Raw genomic sequence first — 25,450 nt, forward strand, 5'->3', positions numbered from 1 at the left:
TCTAGCCTGCACATCTTTCGACCCTAAGGGGCAATTTAGCATGGCCAATCCACATAACCTGCACATCTTCGGACTGCGGGAGGAAGCTGGAGCGCCCAGAGGAAACCCACGCAGACACGGGGCGAATGTACAAACTCCCAGACAATCACCCAATGCTAACCACAATACATCCTTCCATGAGGTTATCTATCCCCCTGCAGCCAGCCCCCCAATTTTCTCCCTTCTACCAAACACCGACATGTAATTGTCACTCAACACTCGAAATACTTGGCCAAGAGTTCTGCAGCCTCGTCATCGTCAATATGGCGAGCCATTTAAATTGCCGTTTATTTCAGCAGGACCGTAATATCCAGCTCTGTGGGCCGGGGGGTGGCGGGGGGTTGGGGTAATCCTGACTTTAGTTTTAGTCCAAGAGGGAAAGAATCGTAAATATAAGAACATATACAGATTCTGTATTGAATCCTGGTTACACCAGATGTACAGCACTGCGCGCAGTTCTGGTCACCATATTACAAAAAAGGATATAGAGGTACTGGAGAGGGTACAGAGATTTACGAGGATGATACCGAAAATGCCTCAGGGAAGGACTGACAAGCTGACTCACTGTTCGTTTGGAAAAAAAAAGGCTGAGCATTGACCTTAGAGAGGTCTTCAAAATTATAAAAGGTTTTGATGGAATGGATACAGAGAGAAATGTTTCTTCTTGTGGAGAATAGCCTAATTAGAGTCACCAAGAGCTCCTAAAGAGAGTTCAGAAGAAACTTCTTTATCCAAATAGAGGTGAGAATGTAGATTAGGGAGTGGTTGAAATGATTCATATGGGTGCAGTTAAGGGGAAATGAGGCAAGTTGTATGAGGGAGTAGAGGACAATGGTGTATTTGGATGAGAAAATATGGGCAGATGCTCGACTGGAGCATGAACATTGGCAAGGACTAATCAGACTGTTTCTGTGCCTTAAATCGTATGTAACCATTTGAATGCTTCCATATGAAAGCAAAGTGTTATAGAATCATTTAATACAGCAGTCATTCATCCCAGCATACCAAAGCCAGCTTTTTGAAAAAATGAGTTCCGCTCCCCTGCACTTTCACCACTGGCCTGTAGAATCTGATTGGTTAGTCTCAATCTCGGTGCATTGACCTGAATGTTTTATAAAGATATGGGGGAACTATTCTGTCTGAGAGTATGAGAGTACAAGTGTCAAGAATAATACTGAAATTGTACAGTGTACCAGGCAGTTCACACCACCGAGTATTATTTGATTTGATTTGATTTATTATTGTTACATGTATTAGTATACAGTGAAAAGTATTGTCTCTTGCATGGTGTACAAACAATGCATACCGTACATAGGGAAGGAAGGAAAGACTGCAGAATATAATGTTACAGTTATAGCAAGGAGTAGAGAAAAGATCAACTTAATACGAGGTAGGTCCATTCAAAAGTCTGATGGCATTAGGGAAGAAGCTGTTCTTGAGTCGGTTGGTACGTGACCTCAAACTTTGGTATCTTTTTCCTGATGGAAGAAGGTGGAAGAGAGTATATCCGGGGTGCGTGGGGTCCTTAATTATGCTGGCTGCCTTTCTGAGGCAGCGGGAATTGTAGACAGAGTCGATGGATGGGAGGCTGGTTTGCGTGATGGATTGGCTTACATTCACAACCTTTTGTAATTTCCTGCGGTCTTGGGCAGAGCAGGCTCCATACCAAGCTGTGATACAACCAGAAAGAATGCTTTCTATGGTGCATCTGTAGAAGTTGGTGAGAGTCGTAGGTGACATACCAAATTTCCTTAGTCTTCTAAGAAAGTAGAGTCGAGTTCTGCAGAGTACTTCAAGCCCTGAAGCAGTTCAGGGAAGAGCCACAGGATTAATCCCTCAGATAATCCCTCAGTGGCAGGGGCGACACGGTGACGCTGTGGTTAGCACTGCTACCTCATGGCACCGAGGACCTGGGTTCGATCCCGGCTCTGGGTCACTGTCCGTGTGGAGTTTGCACATTCTCCCTGTGTCTGTGTGGGTTTCACCCCCACAACCCAAAGATGCGCAGGGTAGGTGGATTGACCACGCTAAATTATCCCTCAATTAAAAAAAGAAGGCACTGCTGCCTCACAGCGCCAGGGACTTGGGTTCAATCCTGGCCTAGGGTGACTATCTGCAGGGCTTGCACATTTTCCACGTGTCTGTGTGGGTTTCCTCCGGGTGATCCAGTTTCCTCCCACAGTCCAAAGATGTGCAGGTTAGGTGAATTGGCCATGATAGAATTTCCCCTTAGTGTCCAAGGTTATGGGGATAGGAGGGATGTGGGGAGTGGGCCGAGGTGGAGTGCTCTTTCAGAGGGTCAGTGCAGACTCGATAGGCAAAATGGCCTCCTTCTGGACTGTGGGGGCTCCATGATTCTACGATAACTGAAGAAACCTAATCTTATTAAATGTTAACTCTTACCCTGAATTGTTCTCTGGGCACCAGTGGGCTTTCTATGCCTTCACCAAGAACCTATTTTTATGTATGGGCCTCATGAATTCCTACTTAACCATGAAGGGATCCATGGCTGAGCCTAATCCCGTCTACATATACAAACTTTCTGCAAGGTGACAAAAACGAATTAGCTGGACATTATGTTCAAACACGCACCTTATCCACCTTGATCATTCCTTTGGACGAGCCCAGCTAGTTATTGACAACAAGCATTAGTCCCTACAACGCAGGAGCAGATGTCAGCCATTTGGCCCATGGAGTCTGTTCCGCCATTCAATAGCTCATGGCTGACCTTATCCCCATTACCCTTGATTGCCTTCAAAATCTGTCTATCTCAACCTTGAACATAATTAACGACCCAGCCTCTACAGCTCTCTGCGGTAAAGAATTCCACAGATTCACTACCCTGTGAGAGAAGAATTCCTTCTCATCTCAGTCTTAAATGGCCAACCCCTTACTCTGAGAGTATGACCTCTGGTCCAAGACTCTCCCACAAGGATAAACAACCACTCAACATCTTCCCTATCAAGGCCCCTGAAAATCCTACATATCTCAATAAGGTCATCTCTCGTTCTTCTAAACTCTAGTGAGTACAGGCCCAACAAACTCAACCTCCGGATCCCTCCATTCCTTCCACTCTCTTCATTTGCCTTCCAAATGGATGAGATGCACTAATTCTGCCAAATCTGTGTGTTGGAATTTGGGCCATCCTGGTTGATATTGCTCAGCACCATTCGGGAAGTCCATTTACCCAATAAACCTTCCCCTTTGAGGAGAAGTCTTATCCCATTCATGGCAGTTGTTGTGCCTGAAAGTGTTAACAGGATACAGTGACGTTTTGCTCTTGGCCTTGTGCATCACAAAGCCAGCCCTGCCTTCGAGTCCAATCGAAAACCATTGGGTGCAACTGAACAGACAAAACTGAGCCTGACCTTAGATTACAGGGGGTCACTGGAACAAGTGGTAGTGTTGCCAATCATTGAGAATTGCTCAGGATTTTCCAGGAACTAACAATAAATCCTCTGGATACCACTGTGTACAATTATGGAGGGATTTCATAAACACGTGACTTTTTTCCTGCGGGTTCTTCATTTTTGTTGTACGTTTTCTTGTTATCTCTCAGAATATTGGAGAATGGTGGGGAAGGATTGCTTGGACATGGGCAAGGGCAATTAGAGGTGACAGGGTGATGAGGTAAACCTCCAGGAATAAGTCCGACCAGAGTTGAAAAACCCGATCAGATGGTGACAGAAACAAATTACTTCTGAGTACATTATTCAATAAACACCGTTAAAACAAGGAGTAACGTGTCACAGACATTGGAACCAGGTGATAAGTAACTCCTAAAAAGATTGTGTTCCCATACATATGTTCAAGATCTGTATGTTTTGGGATTTCTATCAAAACCTGCCCATATTGCTTTGGGTCAGGGCTTAGAAACTCCAAAGTATATTCTGAAGTCCACCTGACCTACAACGTTTATGTTGAAAATTTGTCTAGGATGAGCATAAAAGCTCTTGCCACAGGTGTGATTCAGCAGACTCCCAAGACACTTTAATCAAAACCAGGTTTATTCTAAGAATATAGTTAACAAATATAAATTTAAACAGACAGCAAGAATTTTTATCAATTAGAAACATTAACACACCACCCAGCTGCAATAATCTATGTATAATACTTAATGAATTCCTCCTCAACTGTTCCAATTCATTGAAACAATCCAATAAACAAAAAAAAAACTTTTTTCAAGGGTGCAGCCCAGCACTCTGCATTCTCACTTGAACGAGACTGGCTTTCTCTGAATATATCTTTTAAGTTAGCAAAGAAGGTATCCACAACCTGTTTACTTCTAGAACAGTTTTTTTAGTCCTTGAGTCCACAGCAGTCAAACTGAAAAAAACTCACTGCCACAGTTCAGCTCCACCCACAAAATGACATAATTGAAGCCATGTGATAATAAAAAAACCTTTCTTAAAGGAACACTCACATGACAATATGAATTGTTTGGAGCGGGTACTCACTTTCGCCTGTCATCACCCCTTGTGTGTAGCGTTTGGGCAACATCCCTGTGTAACCATAGAAACTCGATTGCTGCACTTCATAGGAAAGAAAGAAAATGTACAAAATTAGTTCCCAGTTTAATTAGCCTGATTGTCCACACAAATTCCCCATCATACTGTGGGGAGGCATCCAGCATTGGGGAGGTCTCTCATCACAAAGTGGGGAGGGGGAACTGGAGGCTCGGTTACTCAGACCAATCTGTACTTCCTACAGAGTGGGGTCCAACACATCACAAGACAAGGCCTGGGTTCAAGACATTTGCCTGTCCTCTTAGTTGAGCTTAGCTGAGCTAAAACAGGGGAGGAGACGAACAAAAAACATCTAAATGGCCAGCAGAGAGGGTGGAGGCAGGAAATTATTGCAATAAATCTAAGTAAGAACATAAGAAATAGGAGCAGTAGACCACACTGCCCATCAGGCCTCCTCCGGAGTTCAAAATGGTCATGGCTGATCTTGGGGTTCACTCCATTTTCCTGCCTGGGCCCCATTTCCCTTCATTCCCTGAGAGACCAAAATTTTGTCTATCCCAATCTTAAATGTATCCAATGACCGAGGAATTTCAAAAATCCACAACCTTTGAGTGAAGTAATTTCTCCTCATCTCAGTCCTAAACAATTTGGCCGATTACCCTGAAACTGTGCTCCCGTGTTTTACGTTCCCTGATCAGCAGAAACAATTTTGCAGCGTTTATCCTGCCAAGCCCCTTCAGAATCTTGTAGGTTTCAATGAGATTGCTTCTCATTCTTCTGAACTCCAGTGAGTCTGGACCCAATTTCCTCAGCCTCTCAGGATAACACCCTCATCCCAGGGAACAATTTAGTGAACCTTCGCTGTACAGCAGTGCTTTTCAAACTTTTTTTGCCCGAGACCCATTTTTATCAACCGGCCATCCTTCGTGACCCATGCTGGCCGACCTTCGCAATCAATGCTGGCCGACCTTCGCGACCCACAATCTAATGCGACTGGTGCGCCTGCTTGTTCCTCATGACCTCACTTGCTTTGTCATTCAATGTTACATTTCTGCAAAGGACTTCAGCTGATGATTTAAGAGCTCACTGCATCCTGAGTGATTTGTCCTGGAACTCGCTATGCTTAGTCTTCAAATGCCTTTGAAGTTTTGAGGGTTTTAAACTTTCATTTGCCAGTGCTGTTCTACACATAACACACATGAACTTTGCATCCTGATTTGCAACGGCACAATTAATGAACCCATATCTCAAATAATCAGATTTATGCTGCTTTATTCCTGTTTTCAGTTTCTTCTTCAAGGGTTGTTCACCAGAGGCCCTGAAGCCCACACCAGCACTGCTGGCAGCTACACAATCGAGGGATCTCTCTCCCGCTCAGAGCACCTGAAGCCAGATCTCTGCGGCCGTTACTGGAGAGAAGACTCCATTGATTTTCTAAAAGAATCTGCGCAGGTTAGGATGAATGATGGCCACAAAGCACACACTGATGTGATGTCTCAGACAAAGCCAGAGTGAAAGAGATGACAGTCATAGAATCATAGAATTTACAGTGCAGAAGGAGGTCATTCGGCCCATCGAGTCTGCACCGGCCCTTGGGGAGAGCACCTACTTAAGTCTACACCTCCACCCTATTCCCGTAACCCAGTAACCCCACCTAATCTTTTAAACACTCGGTGGCGATCTATAATGGCCAATCCACCTAACCTGCACATCTTGGGTCTGTGGGAGGAAACCAGAGCACCCGGAGGAAACCCACGCAGACACGGGGAGAACGTGCAGACTCCACACAGAAGTAACCCGAGGCTGGAATTGAACCTGGGACACTGGAGCTGTGAGGCAGCAGTGCTAACCACTGTGCCACCGTGCTGCCCCACTGAGCCGATAAGCAAAAGAAATATCTTGGAGGTTTGTGGGACTGTAGATTGGTTCCCCATTGTATGGAATGGCAATGCGACCTCCGTGCTTCTCCAGACTGGGAGAGGTATCTGTAAAGGGGAGGGGAAGAAAGAGGAAGTAAAGGAAGGAGGGGTTGGAAGAGGAGGGGAGGGGAGGAAGAAGAGAGAGCAAAAGCAGGAGGCGGTGAGGACTAGGGGTCATACTATTTCAGATTTTCTCTTGCACCTCGTGGCCACTTAGAAAGAGGATTGGCTGCCTGGCATTTCCAGTCTCACTCACTTTGGCTGATGTGACAACTCAAAGGAGGTGGAGAAAATACATGGACAGAAAAGGGGGGAAATGGTTGTAAATGCGTTCAAACATTTACTAAGTGTATCCTTACCTGTGCAGCCGAAAGCCACAGTCCCCACTGCTGCCAGGTTGATGGCATATGCCTGGTGTACTGTAAAAAGCTCCAGCCAAACGTCACAGATACTCACGAACAGAAGGGGTCCCAAAGCAAACAGGTAACCTGTCAGCAAGCAAAAATATGAAGCTCAGTTAAACCTGTAACGTTGATGACCCCATCACAACTATTATTGTTGGACTTTAGTGCATTTTCTACTTTTCTATGATTTCTACAGTGACGAAAGCAATGCACCTGAATGCTGATGTAGAAAACCGTCAGGTTAAATGATAATTAACCGGGCAGCCATCTCATCCTGGGTACTCGTTAGATCACGAGTGGCCCCTGCACCAACCCCTGGTAGTAATGACTGGCCCTCGCAGCAGTGTTCCCCCTGCCGTCACCAACACTCCGCCCCCAGACATTACAGGGACCTGCCTGATTGGCTGCAGCTCCCTTAGACCCGACTTATCTGTTTGAGAGGGTGGTGATTTTCCATGGCATCCTCTTCTTCCACATGCAGTCCCAGCAGTGACCACCACTTTCAATGGTGCTGGTGACCCTCCGATCAGTTGGCAGCTGCCCAGGGACAGCAGCCATCTTTAACAGGACGTTAGCGCCAAGGGTAACCAATCATCTGCCTTAATCCTGCAAAATGCAGCTGTGCATTCCGCAGAGACCCATGGGGAGGGGTGGCACCTGGCTTTCAGACCTATTGTCGGGACCCCCATACGACAATAAAATTTGTTAATTCTTGAATACTTCACCCCCTGTGCCTCGGTGTGGCTGGGGGGTTCTAATGGAGTTCCTGTATTTGGAGAAGGTGAAGTTTGCTCTGAGAGGGATTGGACAAGACAAGGTTTGTTTATCTTACTCTTTGGGGATGTGGTTGCTGTCAAGGGGTGAGGCAGTGTAGTTCGGGGGTAGGGGGTGGTTTTGGGGTTGTGCTTATTTGTTGTAAAAATGTTAAAATGTTGAAATTTGAATAAATATATTTCCCCCCAAAAAAATTCTTGAACACTTCTTACATCTTTGGTTTTTATATCTCAATATGCATAATTCATAACAGCAGGCTAGGAACTTTCATTTATGCAGCGCCTTCTACATCCTTAGGGCATTCCAAAATGTTTTGCACCCATTGTAGAAGGTGCAGGTATAGTCACTGTTATAATGCAGGGAAATATAACGCTGACTGGGCTTGAGCAGTAATCCATTGGTTGACGAGTCCTTCAGCAGCTCATAAAAAGCTCTAAATAAATTCAATCCTTTTCTCTTTAACAGTGTGTAAGATACAACACTGTAAGGTAAAGAGTCTTCCAAGTCATCCAAAACATGTCAAAATAGTCTCCCCTCCAATTGTTAAAGATACATTCATAAGTGACCATCTTACACGTCTCTATTTTGTATTTAAATAGTAGCTATCATCAATCTATTTCAAACGTATCAATTTCCTATTATTTTCTATTCCGAGAGGAGAGGAATAGCGTCCGGTGTTGGGAAACAATGTCTGCTAAGTCACAGCTTCACCCTGAAACAACAGCCACTGTGATCAATAGGTGCCATCTGAGAGGTATAGCTTCAAGAAAAAGAGTAAGCTTACATTTCTGCAGCAGCTGGGAACTACAGGAAGGTTTCAAGTGGCAAATGAGAGAGGGAGAGAGCCAGAGGAGGCATCATGATAGCTTCCAGCCTCACACTCCCCAAATGCACTGACGTTCTTACCTTAAGAGCAGATCCAGTCATACCAGGATTCCAAATCAAGGACGGAATTTCCCCAGACCCTGGGGACCGGTTTGGAGGTGATGGGCTGGGAACACCGAAGGTAATCCCGTCGGACAGCTCCTTGATGCTGTCCTGCATGTGAATTTTTATTTCCTGAACTAGTTTGGCTTTGGGTAGCTTTTCGCTCCCCTGATTGGCTCGCCTTTAAATGCCAGATTGGCCATTTAGTCAGGATGCTCTGATTCGATAATCAGGGATTCCAGGGGCACAATTGGAGCTAAAAATAAATCACTGGCTTTACCAAATTGTAACAGTATGGGAGAAAATCCCACTGGAAGGGAAGGCGACTTGGAATGGGAATGTTTGTGAAATAATGGGGGTAATGGTGTTGGTGGTGATTTTTGGATGATGCACATTTTATGAATGGATCAATCCTGATTGGAGTGGTTCTTGGGTAGCACTTTACTTATGATGGAGATAATTCTGAGATGCTTGTCATTAATATTACAGAGCTACTTTTAATATCATTGCAAAGACTTTTCTCACGTGAGGGTCCTACAGAGGGGGAAAAGCACAATAGTTCCCTGGTGCATTCTCCATGGTAATGCCTCAATCAGGTAGACCTGCCAACCAATCAGCATTCATTTTTCATGCAGCACAAATTGTGCCCCCTTTGAAATTTGACATTCTTGCATATGCCCTGATAAGTGCAAGATGAAAAACTTTGACAGTACGTCTCTTTTTTCAGCAACACACAAGTTCTGTGTCCCCAATTGACCTTTTGTATAAGTGACTATTTTGTTATTTCCTTTGTTTAATCTATCTAACTCTCTCCTATGTTTCTTATGTAAGTCTTGGGCTATGACTTTGGTTAACTGTGAAAGAGACCACGATCTTAAACATAACAGACTTGGCCTCCAAAAGCTCAGTGGTTTGGGTCACTGAGCTGATCAAAGTTAAAGCTTTGTAGCATTTGGCAGTCCTGGCTCAGGGGAAGATACTCAGGGTTCTCACATCAGTTGCGTATGTGATTTTCGGAACATGTGTACGTATGGAGGTTAGATCAGGATTGGATGGAGCAGTAATGTTCCTGCTCAAACAGAAGGCCCTGTCAATAATCACACTCGGGAGTCATCGCGCAACTGGCAACCATCAGTCAACTCCCCTCCTTCTGGTCCTATCCATCTCAAAACCTGTGTTGGCGTGGAAATTGGAACTTACATCCATGACATTCCTGGTATCATATTACCTGCATGCCAACAGAATGGGCATCCTTTACTGCAGAGGTGTATTCTCTCACCAAGGGGATATAGATGGCATAGCTGATGCCAGTCAAGAGATTAGCGAAGTGTCATGGGAGTGTCACTTTAAGAAAGGTTTTTGTCATTGTGTGGGTGGAGCTGGGCTGTGGCTCTGAGAGTTGGTTTTACTTTCGTTTTTGAGTTGGGAGCTGGCTGTGGCTCTGAATTTTACTTTCACTTTGCATTTGAACTGGATTTGTTCTCTCTATCGACATTTTAAAAGCTGTTTCCAGATTACTTGACAACTTGAAAAGAGATAACAGCTTTCCAGAAGGAATTCAAACCTGCTGTTTGAGAAGGGAAACCGAGTATCAATACCATGTCTTAAAGACAGTAAGAGTGCCATTACTGGGCCACACCTTTGAAAAGGGGTTTCTGGTTTCTACTTGGATCTTGTTATTAAGTTGGAACAGTAAAGGGGGATTCATTAAGGATTATACATAGAGTACTGTAACTATGTAGGGTCTTTATGTTTGTAGTTGATAAAAATGCTGACTGTGTGTGTTTATAAAATGTTAACTAAATTCATAGAATAAAGCTTGTTTTTTGATTAAAAGCATCTAAAACCTCTGTTTTAAAATTTTTTTTAGAGTACCCAATTCATTTTTTCCAATTAAGTGGCAATTTGGCGTGGCCAATCCACCTAGTCTGCACATCTTTGGTTGTGGGGGTGAATTCCACACGGACAGTGACCCAGAGTCGGGATCGAACCTGGAACCTCGGCGCCGTGAGGTAACGGGGCTAACCTACTGCGCCACCGTGCTGCCCCTGCTCTGTTGTATACCACCTGAAAGGCAGCCCCCTGTGCTCATCATAACCAAAATAAAGAAACAGTTGTGGGTCAGATAAACGCCATGATATACTTTGGAGTTTTCTAAACCCTGCCACATCACAGATGGAAGAGACGCAAAGGGTTCAGTATGATAGTTCAGTGCTACAATGCAGGCATTGGAAAACAGAATTAGTGAGATGTCTTCTTCAGCAAGGCATAGGTGGCATTAATGACAAATTTGGGTTCAAAGGATGATGATGATATTGAAAGTGAGCCGCAGCAGGACTGAGAGGAGATCTTTCAGTACCTTGAGTGTATTCTGTCAGGTGACTCAACCATGGCTGATCTGTATCTTCACTCCATCTTGCCTCTGTAACACCTTAAATCCTTGCCTGACGCAAACCTACCAATCTCAGTTTTGAAATGTTCAATTTAACTGCAGCCACACAGCTTAAGGGTGGGATAAGTGTTTCAAATTTCCATTACCCTTTTTGTGAAATCGCACCAGAACGGACTTGAGATTATTGTCCCTTGTTCTGAGCTTTTCCCTTGGAGTTTCTCTCTATTTAAGGAATCCCTTAATCATTTTAAACACCTCAATTGGATCATCACTTAACCTTGCACACTTGGGGCGACAAGCCCAGTCTAAGCAACCTCTCCTAAAAATGTAATAGCTCTAGTATTATTCTGCTATATAAAAAAGACACTCTTTACACATGTGCAATAGGCAGACTTCACAATCAAACAATCCTATGGAAGGCCCATGATGGGTCATCTCCGGCAGCATTAATAACCAGTTGGCCAACATTTGCTGGCGCACCAGTGTCCTTAAGTCTCCTCCCACGTAGTCTTGCAAATCCTACACTTTCCTTTCCCTCCCAGAGACTGAGTCCAGGATGGTCCCTTATGTAGGACCCAAATGGCGAAAGGGCCACCTCCTCACTTGGGCCAACCTCTGCCTCCAAACTGTTTCTAGGGGGACAGCAGGCCACCACTCCAGATTGCACCCTCCTGGTGAATGGAAGTCACTCCTCCGGAACCACTTTTTCCTGAGGCAGGTATGCAGTTCCAGGAATATCCCTGACTCCCGCTACCTACCTCAAAGATGAAAATCCAGCCCACTCTTTGCTTTCTATTAATTAACCAATCCTCTATCCATGCTACAACTTTACCCTTAACGCTATGCATCTGTATCTTATGCAGCAACCTTTTGTGTGGCACCTTGTCAAAGGCTTTCTGGAAATCCAGATGTACCACATCCATTGGCTCCCCGTTATTTACCGCACTGGTAATGTCCTCAAAAAATTCCACTAAATTAGTTAGGCACGACCTGCCCTTCATGAACCCATGCTGCGTCTGCCCAATGGGGAAATTTCCACCCAGATGCCTCACTATTTCTTCCTTGATGATAGATTCAGCATCTTCCCTACTACCGAAATTAAGCTCACTGGCCTATAATTACCTGCTTTCTGCCTACCTCCTTTTTTAAACAGTGGTGTCACATTTGCCAATTTCCAATCCGCCAGGACCACCCCAGAGTCTAGTGAATGTTGGTAAATTATCACTAGTGCATTTGCAATTTCCCTAGCCATCTCATTTAGCACTCTGGGATGCACTCCATCAGGGCCAGGAGACTTGTCTACCTTTAGCCCCATTAGCTTGCCCATCACTACCTCCTTAGTGAAAACAATCCTCTCAAGGTCCTCACCTGTCATAGCCTCATTTCTATCAGTCACTGGCATGTTATTTGTGTCTTCCACTGTGAAGACTGACCCAAAACACCTGTTCAGTTCCTCGGCCATTTCCTCATCTCCCATTATTAAATCTCCCTTCTCATCCTCTAAAGGACCAAAATTTACCTTAGCCACTCTTCTTTGTTTTATATTATTGTAGTAACTTTTACTATCTATTTTTATATTCTGAGAACATTTACTCCATAATCTATCTTACTCTTCTTTATAGCTTTTTTAGTAGCTTTCAGTTGCCCCCTAAAGATTTCCCAGTCCTCTAGTCTCCCACTAATCTTTGCAACTTTGTATGCTTTTTCCTGCAATTTGATACTCTCCCTTATTTCCTCAGATATCCATGGTCGATTTTCCCTCTTTCTACCGTCCTTTCTTTTTGTTGGTATAAACCTTTGCTGAGCACTGTGAAAAATTGCTTGGAAGGTTCTCCACTGTTCCTCAACTGTTTCACCACAAAGTATTTGCTCCCAGTCTACCTTAGCTAGCTCTTCTCTCATCCCATTGTAATCTCCTTTGTTTAAGCACAAAACACTAGTGTTTGATTTTACCTTCTCACCCTCCATCTGTATTTTAAATTCCACCATATTGTGATCGCTCCTTCCGAGAGGATCACTAACTATGAGATCATTAATCAATCCTGTCTCTTTACACAGGACCAGATCTAGGACCACTTCTTCCCTCGTAGGTTCCATTACATAATGTTCTGGGAAACTATCGCGGATACATTCTATAAACCCCTCCTCAAAGCTGCCTTGACTGACCTGGTTAAACCAATCGACATGTAGATTAAAATCCCCCATGATAACTGCTGTACATTTCTACATGCATCAGTTATTTCTTTGTTTATTGCCTGCCCTACCATAGTGTTACTATTTGTTGGCCTATAGACTACTTACCAGTGACTTTTTCGCCTTACTATTCCTGATTTCTACCCAAATGGATTCAACATAATCCTCCATAGCACCGATGTTATCCCTTACTATTGCCCGTATGTCATCCTTAAATAACAGAGCTACACCACCTCCCTTACCATCCACTCTGTCCTTCCGAATAGTTTGATACCCTCGGATATTTAACTCCCCGTCTTGACCATCTTTTAACCATGTTTCGTAATGGCCACTAAATCACAGTCATTCACGATGATTTGCGCCATCAACTCATTTACCTTATTCCGAATACCACGAGCATTCAGGTAAAGTACACTTATGTTGGCTTTCATACCTCTGTTTTGAATCTTAACACCTCGATCAGTAACCTCTCCTAAGTTATATTTCCTCTTACCTTTTCTCCTAATTTTCCTTGTCGTTGAATCCACATCTTCATGTAACAACCTGCCGCGCCGCTTACCATTAATGTTTTTACTTCCCGTTTTATTCCTTTTAGTATTACTGGGCCTATTCACTGAGCTCCCCATAATCACTGTACCTTGTACTGTCGCCTTTTTGATTTTTGACTCTGGCTTCTCTGCCTTACACTTTACCCCTTACTGCCATTTGTTTCTGTCCCTGTTTTACTGCCTTCCAACTTCCTCCATTGGTTCCCATCCCCCACCACATTAGTTTAAACCCTCCCCAACAGCTCTAGCAAACACTCCCCACAGGACATCGGTTCCAGTTCTGTACTATCCGGTTTGTACTGGTCCCAGCTCCCCCAGAACCGGTTCCAATGCCCCATGAATTTGAATCCCTCCCTCTTGCACCATCTCTCGAGCCACACATTCATCCTATCTATCCTGACATTCCTACACTGACTAGCCCGTGGCACGGGTAGCAATCCTGAGATTACCAGCTTTGAGGTCCTACTTTTTAGTTTAACTCCTAACTCCCTGAATTCAGCTTATAGGACCTCGTCCCGTTTTCTACCTATATCGTTGGTGCCTATGTGCACCACAACAGCTGGCTGTTCACCCTCCCCCCCCCCCCATCCCCCCCCCCCCACCCCCAGAATGTCCTGCAGCCACTCCGAGACATCCTTGATCCTTGCACCAGGAAGGCATCATACCATCCTGGAGTCTCAATTGCACCCGCAGAACCGCCTGTCTATTCTCCTTACGATTGAGTCCCCTATCACTATAGCCCTGCCATTCTTCTTCCTGCCCTGCTGTGCAGCAGAGCCAGCCACGGTGCCATGAACCTGGCTGTTGCTGCCTTCTCCTGGTGAGCCATCTCTCTCAACAGTATCCAAAGTGGTATATCTGTTTTGCAGGGAGATGACGGCAGAAGACACCAGCACTGCCTTCCTACTCTTGCCCTGTTCAAGCTCTTTCAACATGTTATTAGAATACTTCTACAAATTATTCAGTTGTTCCATTGGCTCCCAGTCCGGCAATGCCACAATTAAAAAGTTCTCAATATTGTTTATAGTTCCCACCGTGGCCTCTCTCTTAGACGCTGCTTGAAACCAAACTCTTTCACCAAGCTTTTGATCACCTGTTTAAAATCTCCTTATGGCACAAAGGGTCAGACTTTGTTTTAAAATGCTCCTCGGTCTCCCTGAACAGGCGCCGGAATGTGGCCACTAGGGGCTTTTCAAAGTAACTTCATTTGAAGCCCACTTGTGACAATAAGCGATTTTCATTTAATTTCCTATAAAGTGCCGTCTGAGGTTTTACTGCATTAAAGGACTAAATGCATTAAACATGCATGCAAGTTGTTGTGGCTCCTTAGTTAACTGTACATCTAAATAAGGAAGCCTCGCCTGAATTACGCTTTTCATGTCCAGTTCCTGGTCCTTTCAATCGACAACAAGCTCCATCTAATTCCACTTTGATACATTCTAGAGCAAAGTAATGGGGGACAAGAGTTTGAAAAGGATCAAGACTCATTTCAAGTGGCTTTGTGGATCATTCCCAATACCTGCGATCCACCATAACCCCGCATTGTCTGCTGTTGACCTCCATTCCTGACACCAGTGGGTTATCAGAGGCCAGACGAGGGTCAATTCATTGTTATTTTGGCTGTGACAGAGTAGATTGGTCGCTGGCTTAAGATGGAGGGATGGTGATGGGGTAGGAATAAGGATTTGGAAGTTCTTCGGTAAGAACCACAAAAGTGTGTGGGGGGGTGGGCTGCAGGCAGTGGATAAATATTAACTCTCAAGTAATAATAATAATCGCTTATTGTCACAAGTAGGCTTCAATGTAGTTACTGTGAAAAACCCCTAGTCACCACATTCAGGCGCCTGTTCAAGGAGGCTGGTACAGGAATTGAACCAGTACTGCTGGCGTTGTTCTGCATCACAAGCCAGCTGCTTAGCCCATTGTGCTAAACCAGACCCTGTAAGTCAGTCCGGCCCAGAGGAGCTGGTTAACAGTTGGCCTGAAGGCAAATGTGTACTATCTGGGCTGCCAATATACACACCTTGCCTACCACAGAGTGTCTTGTTGATGCAATCGTGGACCGCGTGGCTCACAATGGGCTGATGTTAACTGCCGCAGTGGTGGTCTCATAATGGCAGCTCGATTGGATGAACTGCTTATCAGGAAGTCAGCTGCCCGTTGTCAGGGTTCTGCTGCCTTTCAGGCTGAAGAGCCTGCCCACAAGAGCTGCCAGCTCGATCGTCAGTCCCAGCAGCGCCACCAAGAGTGTGGTCACTTGTGGAACTGCAGCAGGCCCAGAGCAGCAGCAATAATGGAGGCCCCAGAACAGAAATAAGTGGCCGTGCTCACTTGGGCCACAGGCTCTGGAAAAGGGAGAGAGGAGGGTTGGGGGGAGGGGTGTGGTGGAGGGCACAAAGGAATTTTGGGGCCCTGTTGAGTAGGACTCAAAGTGGGGTGAAAAAATGGGGCAAGCATTAAAGGTTTTCACTCTTCTACATCTCCAAGCTTTCTGATCTACTCAATGCCCTCACTCATGCTGTTTGGTCCCACTGAAGTACATTGATAGTTATTCGTCATTGTTCCAGTTACCTTTAAAAGTAACTCATAATCATTTGTCCTCTACTGTAATAATCATCTTTATTAGTGTTACAACTAACCTTACATTAACACTGCAATGAGGTTATTGTGAAAAACCCCACACTCTGGTGACACTCGGGTACACACAGGAAGCATTCAGAATGTCCAATTCAACAACAGCATGTCTTTTGGGACTTGTGGGAGGAAACCGGATCACCCGGAGGAAACCCACAAAGGCACGGGGAGAGTGTGCAGACTCCCCACAGAGAGCGACCCGCGCCTGGAATTGACCCCGGGTCCCAGGCGCTGTGAAGCATAAGATACTGAAAGCGCCTGAGCATTAAGCCAACTTTGAGCCAGCATTGTGCTCAATGCTACAAGTTTGTAGTGTTATGGGCCAGGGTTTAGAGAACCCCAAAGTGTATCATGGAGTTCACCTGACCCATGACTTTTACTCGATTTTGGTATGGGGAGCACACGGCCCACTTTACAGGTGTGGTACAGCAGACAGCTAACAGTATTTTTTTTAAGCAAAACAATGTTTGTTCTATGAACTCAAGTTAACCTTTTTAAAACATACAGTGAACATCTTAGCAACATTCAATTCAAATAAAACCATCAAAGAATACAACACTAAGTAATCCTTAACATTTCCTTTTAACATCCATAAGACATTAAAAAAACCTTTTAACAGAAGCACATCAGGTTTAAATTCACTACTGAGAACAGTGATCACTCTGAATTCACCAAACGATCAAGAGATAGTCTTTAGATGGCAGAGAGAACAATATTACACCTTCTTTGTCTGGCTTCAGCTCCAACACTAAAACAAAACCAAAAAACACAGACACACCCAAGCTTTTCTCAAAGTGAAACTAAAAAGCTGACAGACAGCCCAGCTCCACCCACACTCTGACATCACTGCAGTAACTTGAGTAGACAAACATTTCTTAAAGTGACATTCACTATAGCTATTCGGTAAACCCCCATTTCTTAAAGGTACTCTCACATGACAGTAACCCTGATGTCTGATAGAGCCTCGGCACTTACCGACAGTGATGCGAGTGTGCAGGCTGAGCAACTCCACCAATGCATTGTTTAGAATCACAGCTGCCAGAGCGACAAGAATGTACGTGAGACTCATGTCAAACACAATGGAGGTCCCTGCAACAGAATGAAAAAGCAGTAGCTGTAAAACCTTTCATCTGCAAACCCCCCCCCCCCCCCCCAAATGCACAAATCATTAAAAAAGTCACAAGGCAGGCGGGGGAATGTTTTGTTGCTGTAAGGTGAAATCTGAGAATGATTGAGATCAATTTTATACTCAACCATTCTTCTTCCAGGGGTGAATGCTTCTTCAAGGTGCTTCAGGGACTGGAGGGGAAGGGAAAGAGACAAGGGCGGAGGGAGAAGGGACAGAGAGCGGGAAGAAGGCAGAAAGGTGGGAGACGGGAAAAAAAAAGAGAAAATAGGAAGTGAGAGAAAGAAAACATCCGAGCGAGAAAGTTGAGAAGTAAAACAGTTGGAGAAAGAAAAGAGAAAAAAAGAAGTTGAAAAGAGTTGCGTTTGAAAGATTGATAGCAGCAATGTTCTTCCAACGTGATTACCAATATTATGAATACAAAGAAGCTCTGATTGTGGAATCACGCACAGTAGATATGTACATCATAAAATAAGAATGAAAGTATTGATAACCAAAGGCAGGGGACTTGATTCACTGACATCTATTCTGGTTGCAGTGCTGAGAAAGTACACAGCTTGCATATACTTTCACCGCCAGCATCATGAAAAGCAGAACACTGGCACAGTGCTGAGTATAGCTGATTTAAACGAATCCAAGTGAAGTCGAGCACATAACTCCACCATTCACTCAACATTATTACAGTTACTTTGTTCTTTCATCAGGATGTGCCCAGTTCTGATTCATGGCTCTAAAACTACTGAGCTGAAAAAATAAATACTTTGATGAAGAGCTTCCATATCACAGAGGAAGCTTCAAGCCAATCCACATCTTTTTTAAAAAAAATAATTTTTATTGAGATTTTTGAAAAATGTATAACAACAGAACAATAATAATAATAACAATAATAAACACCCCCCGGCACCCATAACAATTCATATAACGAACCCCCACACCCCCCCCCCCAAACCCAATAAACAACAAAATAAATTAACAATAAATTAAATTAACATAAACAATGCCCCCCCCGAAACCCCCCCCCCTTTTTTTCACCCCTCCCCCCCGGGTTGCTGCTGCCGCTGACCTAGTTCCCTACTGTTGAGCCAGAAAGTCGAGGAAAGGCTTCCACCTCCTAAAGAACCCTTGTACCGACCCCCTCAGGGCGAATTTGACCTTCTCCAGCTTAATGAATCCCGCCATGTCATTGATCTCCACGCTTGGGGATCTCGCATCTTTCCATTGCAACAAGATCCTCGGCCGGGCTACTAGGGATGCAAAGGTCAAAACACCGGCCTCTTTCGCCTCCTGCACTCCCGGCTCCACCCCAACCCCAAATATCGCGAGTCCCCAGCCTGGCTTGACCCTGGACCCTACCACCCTCGACACCGTCCTCGCCACCCCCTGCCAGAATTCCCCCAGTGCCGGGCATGCCCAAAACATATGGGCATGGTTCTCTGGGCTCCCCGAACACCTAATGCACCTGTCCTCACCCCCAAAAAACCTGCTCATCCTCGTCCCGGACATATGAGCCCTGTGCAGTACCTTGAACTGGATGAGGCTAAGCCTCATACATGAAGAGGAGGAGTTCACCCTCTCCAGGGCGTCGCCCATGACCCCTCCTCAATCTGCTCCCCCAGCTCCACTTCCCACTTAGCCTTCAGCTCCTCCACATCCTGCATCACCTGGTAGATGTCAGACACCTTCCCATCCCCGACCCACACCCCCGAAAGCACCCTATCCCTTACCCCCCGCGGGGGCAGCGAAGGGAACCCCTCCACCTGCTGCCTAGCAAACGCCTTGACCTGAAGGTACCTGAACATATTCCCCGGGGGGAGCTCAAACTTCTCCTCCAGCTCACCCAGGCTCGCAAACCTCCCGTCAATGAACAGGTCTCCCACCTTCCTTATGCCCGCCGTGTGCCACCCCAGGAACCCACCATCAATGTTCCCTGGGACAAACCGGTGGTTCCCCCGCAGCGGGGCCTCCACCGAGCCCCCACTTCCCCCCTGTGTCGCCTCCACTGCCCCCAAATCTTGAGGGCAGCCGCCACCACTGGGCTCGTAGTGTACCTCGTTGGAGGGAGCGGCAACGGTGCCTTCAGGCTCGTGCCTCCACAGGACACCATCTCCATCCGTTTCCATGCTGCCCCCTCCCCATCCATTACCCACTTGCGTATCATTGAGACATTAGCCGCCCAATAGTACCCAGGAGGTTGGGCAGCGCCAGCCCCCCTCTATCCCTGCCCCGCTCCAAAAATACCCTCCTCACCCTCGGATTCCCGTGCGCCCAAACAAATCCCAGAATGCTGCTGTTCACCCTCCTAAAAAAGGCCCTCGGAATGAAAATGGGGAGGCACTGAAACGAAAACAAAAACCTCGGGAGCACCGTCATTTTAACGGACTGTACTCTACCCGCCAACGACAGCATGTCCCACCTTTTAAACTCCTCCTCCATCTGCTCCACCAACCTAGTAAAATTAAGCTTATGCGGAGTCCCCCAGCTCCTAGCCACCTGAACCCCCAGGTACCTAAAACTCCTCACTGCCCTTTTTAGCGGGAGCCTACCAATCCCCTCCTCCTGATCTCCCGGGTGTACAACAAACAGCTCACTCTTACCCAGGTTCAACTTATAGCCCGAGAAACTCCCAAACTCAGCAAGAATCTCCATCACCTCCGGCATTTCCCCCACCGGGTCTGCTACATACAACAGCAAGTCGTCCGCATACAGCGACACTCGGTGCTCCTTCCCACCTCGCACCAAACCCCTCCACCTCCCCGACTCCCTGAGAGCCACGGCCAGAGGCTCTATTGCCAGCGCAAAAAGCAAGGGGACAGGGGGCACCCCTGCCTCGTCCCACGGTAGAGCCTGAAGTACTCGGACCTCCTCCCATTTGTCGCTACACTCACCATCGGGGCCTCGTACAGCAACCTCACCCATTTAATAAACCCCACCCTAAACCCAAACCTCTCTAACGCCTCCCACAAGTACCCCCACTCAATCCTATCAAAGGCCTTCTCCGCATCTAATGCCACCACAATCTCCGCCTCTCCTTCTGCTGCCGGCATCATTATCACATTTAGCAGCCTTCGCACGTTAGTGTTCAGCTGCCTCCCTTTCACAAAACCCGTCTGATCTTCATGTATCACCCCCGGCACACAGTCCTCTATTCTAGTGGCCAATATCTTCGCCAGCAACTTGGCGTCTACATTCAGCAGTGAAATCGGCCTGTATGATCCGCACTGCAAGGGGTCCTTATCTCACTTCAGGATCAGGGAAATCAGCGCCCGTGACATTGTCGGGGGCAAAACACACCCCCCCCCCCCCGCATGCCTCGTTAAAGGTCCGAACCAACAGGGGGCCCAACAGGTCCGCTTATTTTTTATAAAATCCAACCGGGAACCCATCCGGTCCCGGCGCCTTCCCCGACTGCATGCGGCCAATCCCTCTAACCAGCTCCTCCAACTCGATCGGCGCCCCAGTCCCTCCACCTGCTCCTCCTGCACCCTTGGAAATCGCAGCCTGTTCAAAAAGCTCTCCATTGCCCCCCCCCCCCCCCCCCCCCCCCCCCCCCGGCGGCTCTGACCGGTACACTTCCCTGTAGAAGTCCCTAAAGACCCCATTGGCCTCTGCCCCCTGCCGCACCACATTCCCACCCCTATCCTTCACTCCACCAATCTCCCTAGCTGCATCCCGCTTGCGAAGCTAATGTGCCAGCATCCTGCTCGCCTTCTCTCCATACTCATAGACCGCTCCCTGCGCCTTCCTCCACTGTGTCTCCGCCTTTCTGGTGGTCAATAAATCAAACTTGGCCTGCAGGCTACACCACCCCCCCAGCAATCCATCCTCCGGGGCCTCCGCATACCTCCTATCTACACTCAGCAGCTCCCCCACCAGTCTCTCCCTCTCCCTCCTCTGCCCCCTCTCCCTATGGGCTCGGATGGAGATCAGCTCCCCCCTGATCACTGCCTTCAGAGCCTCCCACACCATCCCCACCCGAACCTCCCCAGTATCATTGGCCTCGAGGTACCTCTCAATACATCCCCGGACCCTCCTGCACACCCCCTCATCAGCCAACAGCCCCACGTCCAGACGTCAAAGCGGGCGCTGGTCCCGCACCTCCCGCATCTCCAGATCCACCCAATGCGGAGCATGGTCCGAAATTGCTATAGCCGAATATTTGGCATCCTCCACCCTCGGGACCAGCCCCCTACTCAGGACAAAAAAAATCAATGCGGGAATAAACCCTGTGCACGTGGGAGAAAAAAGAGTACTCCCAAGCCCTCGGCCTCCCAAACCTCCAGGGATCCACCCCTCCCATCTGGTCCATAAACCCCCTCAACACCTTGGCCGCCGCCGACCTCCTGCCCGTCCTAGAACTAGAACGATCCAGTAGGGGATCCAGCACCATATTGAAGTCCCCCCCCATGATCAGGCCCCTCGCCTCCAGGTCAGGAATGCGGCCCAACATACGCCTCATGAAACCAGCATCATCCCAATTTGGGGCGTACACATTTACCAACACCACCCTCTCCCCCTGCAGCTTACCGCTCACCATCACATATCTGCCGCCACTATCAGCCACCACCTCAGATGCCTCAAACGCCACCCTCTTCCCCACCAGGATCGCCACCCCCCGGTTCTTCGTGTCGAGCCCTGAATGGAAACTTGCCCCACCCACCCCTTCCTCAGACGGACCTGGTCCGTCACCTTGAGGTGAGCCTCCTGGAGCATGGCCACGTCCACCTTCAGCCCCTTCAGATGCGAAAACACCCAGGCCCGCTTCACCGGTCCATTCAACACCCGCACGTTCCACTGATCAGCCGGATCCCCCCCCGGATCTCCCCCCCCCCCCCCCCCCCCCCCCCCCCCCCCCCGCTCGCCCCTGGCCAGCACCCCCCACTCGGCCCGTTTTCCATGGCGATAGAACCGATCCCCCCCCGATCCCCCCGACCCGCACCAGCTCCCCCCTGGCCAATCCAGCAGGAACCCGGTACCCCCCCCCCCCCCCCCCCCCCCCCAGGCTAGGACCCCTCCTAGCCGCGACGCTCCCTCCTTAGTACTCCCATGAGCCAGCTGACTTCTGCTGACCCCGGCAGCTCCCGCCCTAACTCCAACCCCTCCCGATATGTGGTCACCCCTCCCCCCCCACATCAGTTCCTTGGCACCGCCTCCGCGCGGGAAAACGGATCTGATATCCACGCCCCTTGCCTCCAGCTCCACCCCCCTCGTCCCGCAGCACGGGAAACCAGAGGAAAGCCCGCGCTTTCCCACTGCCCCACCCCACCCCCTCAACGCAGCTCCCAAATAGCAGTCCCAACCCATCCACCAACCCCGTACAAACAAAAACAGAACAACCACAGACCCCAACACCCACCTTAAAACACAAAACTATAACCAACATCATCCGAAAGCGGGAATAAAACCCCAGAATAGCCAGCAACAGCATAAACAGTGATACAAAAAACCCCCACAGTCCCCAATCCCTAGTTCAATCCCTTTTTCAGCCTGCACAAAGGCCCACGCTTCCTCCGGGGACTCAAAGTAGTGATGCCGGTCCTTGTAGGTGACCCACAAGCGTGCAGGCGGCAGCATGCCGAATTTCACCTGCCTGCTGTGGAGCACCGCCTTCGTCCGGTTAAACCCGGCTCTCCGCTTGGCCACCTCCGCACTCCAGTCCTGGTAGATACACACTACCGAATTCTCCCACTTACTGCTCCTCACCTTCTTGGCCCATCGCAGAACCCACACCCGGTCACTGAACCGATGGAACCGCACCAGCACCGCCCGCGGGGGTTCATTCGCCTTAGGCCTCCTGGCCAGCACTCTGCGGGCTCCCTCAAGCTCCAGGGGCAGATGGAAAGATCCTGCCCCCACCAGCGAGTTCAGCATCATGGCTACATAAGCCGGCAGGTCCGACCCCTCCAGCCCCTCCGCGAGGCCTAGGATCCGCAAGTTCCTCCTCCTTGTCCGAAACTCCATCTCCTCAAAGCGATCCTGCCACTTTTTGTGGAGCGCCTCGTGCATCTCCACCTTCCCCACGAGGGCCAAGACCTCATCCTCGCGCTCAGAGGCCTGCTGCTGCAACTCAAGGATCGCTGCACCCTGGGTTGTCTGGGTCTCCAGCAGCTTACTTGTCGTAACCTTCAGAGAGTCCAGCAACTCCACTTTCAGCTCCGTAAAGTAGCGCCGAAGGGCCGCCTGCTGCTCCTCCGCCCACTGCCTCCAATCCTCGGGGGCTCCACCGGCCGCCATTTTGTCCACCTTCCCCCGCTTTTCCAGGGGAGCTGCTGCCGCTTTTTCCCTCACCCCACTCCGGGTCCGCACCATAAATCCCGGGGGGTTTTGCTCCAGACCCCTTTACACACCGGGAATCGTCGTATCAGCGCCGTTTGGGGCCCTGAAAAGAACCCACAAGTCCTATAAAAGCGGGAGCTGCCGAACGTGCAGCTTAGGTCCGCATTGCCGCCACTGGAAGTTGCGGCCAATGAACATCTAACAACCTGCTCTGAAAACTATGCTCAAACTGTGACAAGCTGCATTTTTGCCAACAATTAATCAATTCTTCCTTGAGCCACATGCTATCTGTGTACCAAGTGTTACAATCTGTCCATTAGCTTTGAGATATATTGAGGGGTGGGGGGGGGGGGGAAGATTTATCGACCACCCCACTACGTACCTTTCGGCGGCGGAGGCGGCCCGTTTACAGGATCTACTGGTCCAGCCATTGTCAATGGGATTTACCGAGCGGGGGGAAGGCAGCGGACACCGAGCGGGGGGAAGGCAGCGGACACCGAGCGGGGGTAAGGCAGCGGACACACAGCTGGGGGAAGGCAGCGGACACACAGCTGGGGGAAGGCAGCGGACACCAAACTGGGGAAAGGCAGCGGACACACAGCGGGGGGAAGGCAGTGGACACCGAGCGGGGGGAAGGCAGCGGACGCACAGCGGGGGGAAGGCAGCAAACACACAGCTGGGGGAAGGCACAGAACACGGAGCAGACAAAGGCACCGAATGCCGAATGGCGGAAAGACAACAAACACACAGCGGGGGAAAGGCACCAAACACCGATCGGGCAAAGGCACCGAGTGCCGAGCGGGGGAAAGGCATCAAACACCGAGCCGGCAAAGGCACCGATTGCCGAGCAGGGGAAAGGCAACAAACACACAGCGGGAGTAAGGCACCAAACACCGAGCCGGCAAAGGCACCGATTGCCGAGCAGGGGAAAGGCACCACACACACAGCGGGGGAAAGACACCGAACACTGAGCGGGGGAAAGACAACGAACACCGAGCGAGGGAAAGGCACCGACACCGAGCGGGAGGAATGGGCCACCGAACACCAAGGGGTGGAAAGGCTCCGAACACCGAGCAGGGTGATGGTACCAAACACTGAGCGGGGACAAGGAACCGAGCACTGTGCGGGGGGAAAAGGCACCGAACCTGAGCGGGGGAAAGGCCGGAACACCGAGCGGGGGAAAGGCACCGAACACTGAGCGGGGGAACAGTGAGCGGGGGAACAGTGAGCGGGGGAAGGACACCGAACACCGAGCGGGGGCAAGGAACTGAACACCGAGCGGGGGACAGGCACCGAACACTGAGAGGGGGAAAGGCACCGAACACTGAGCGGGGAAAGGCACCGAACACCGAGCGGGGGAAAGGCACCGAAGACCAAGTGGGCGAAAGACACCGAACAGCGAGTGGGGAAAGACACCGAACACCGAGCGGGGGAAAGACACCGAACACCAAGTGGGGGAAAGACACCGAGCACCGAGCGGGGGAAAGACACTGAACACAGAGTGGGGGAAAGACACTGAACACCGAGTGGGGGAAAGGCACCGAACACCGAAGGGGGAAAGACACCGAATGGCGAAAACACACCGAACACCGAGCGGGGGAAAGACACCGAACACCGAAAACACACCGAACACTGAGCGGCGGAAAGACAGCGAACACCGAGCAAGGGAAAGACTCTGAACAGAAATGGCAAGATTAGGGAACCATGGATGACGCGTGGAATTGTGAGACTAGCTAAGATGAAAAAGGAAGCATA

At 48.6% G+C, this 25,450-nt stretch overlaps 1 protein-coding gene across 6 annotated transcripts in view; it reads right to left on the reverse strand.

Moving 5' to 3' along the window:
- The window catches only part of LOC119978712 (equilibrative nucleoside transporter 4-like), a 230,429-nt gene that overhangs the window by 55,057 nt on the left and 149,922 nt on the right, over positions 1–25,450 (reverse strand). For all 6 annotated transcript variants that reach the window (XM_038820540.1, XM_038820541.1, XM_038820543.1 and 3 more), the window contains exons 4-6: positions 17,272–17,385; positions 6,784–6,912; positions 4,497–4,571 (exon numbers count right to left, since the gene is read on the reverse strand). In XM_038820540.1, coding sequence (XP_038676468.1) covers positions 4,497–4,571; positions 6,784–6,912; positions 17,272–17,385 — 318 coding nt within the window. The remainder of the gene's footprint in view (positions 1–4,496; positions 4,572–6,783; positions 6,913–17,271; positions 17,386–25,450) is intronic.

This window comes from Scyliorhinus canicula, chromosome 15 (genome assembly GCF_902713615.1).
Source record: "Scyliorhinus canicula chromosome 15, sScyCan1.1, whole genome shotgun sequence".
Lineage (NCBI taxonomy): Eukaryota > Metazoa > Chordata > Chondrichthyes > Carcharhiniformes > Scyliorhinidae > Scyliorhinus > Scyliorhinus canicula.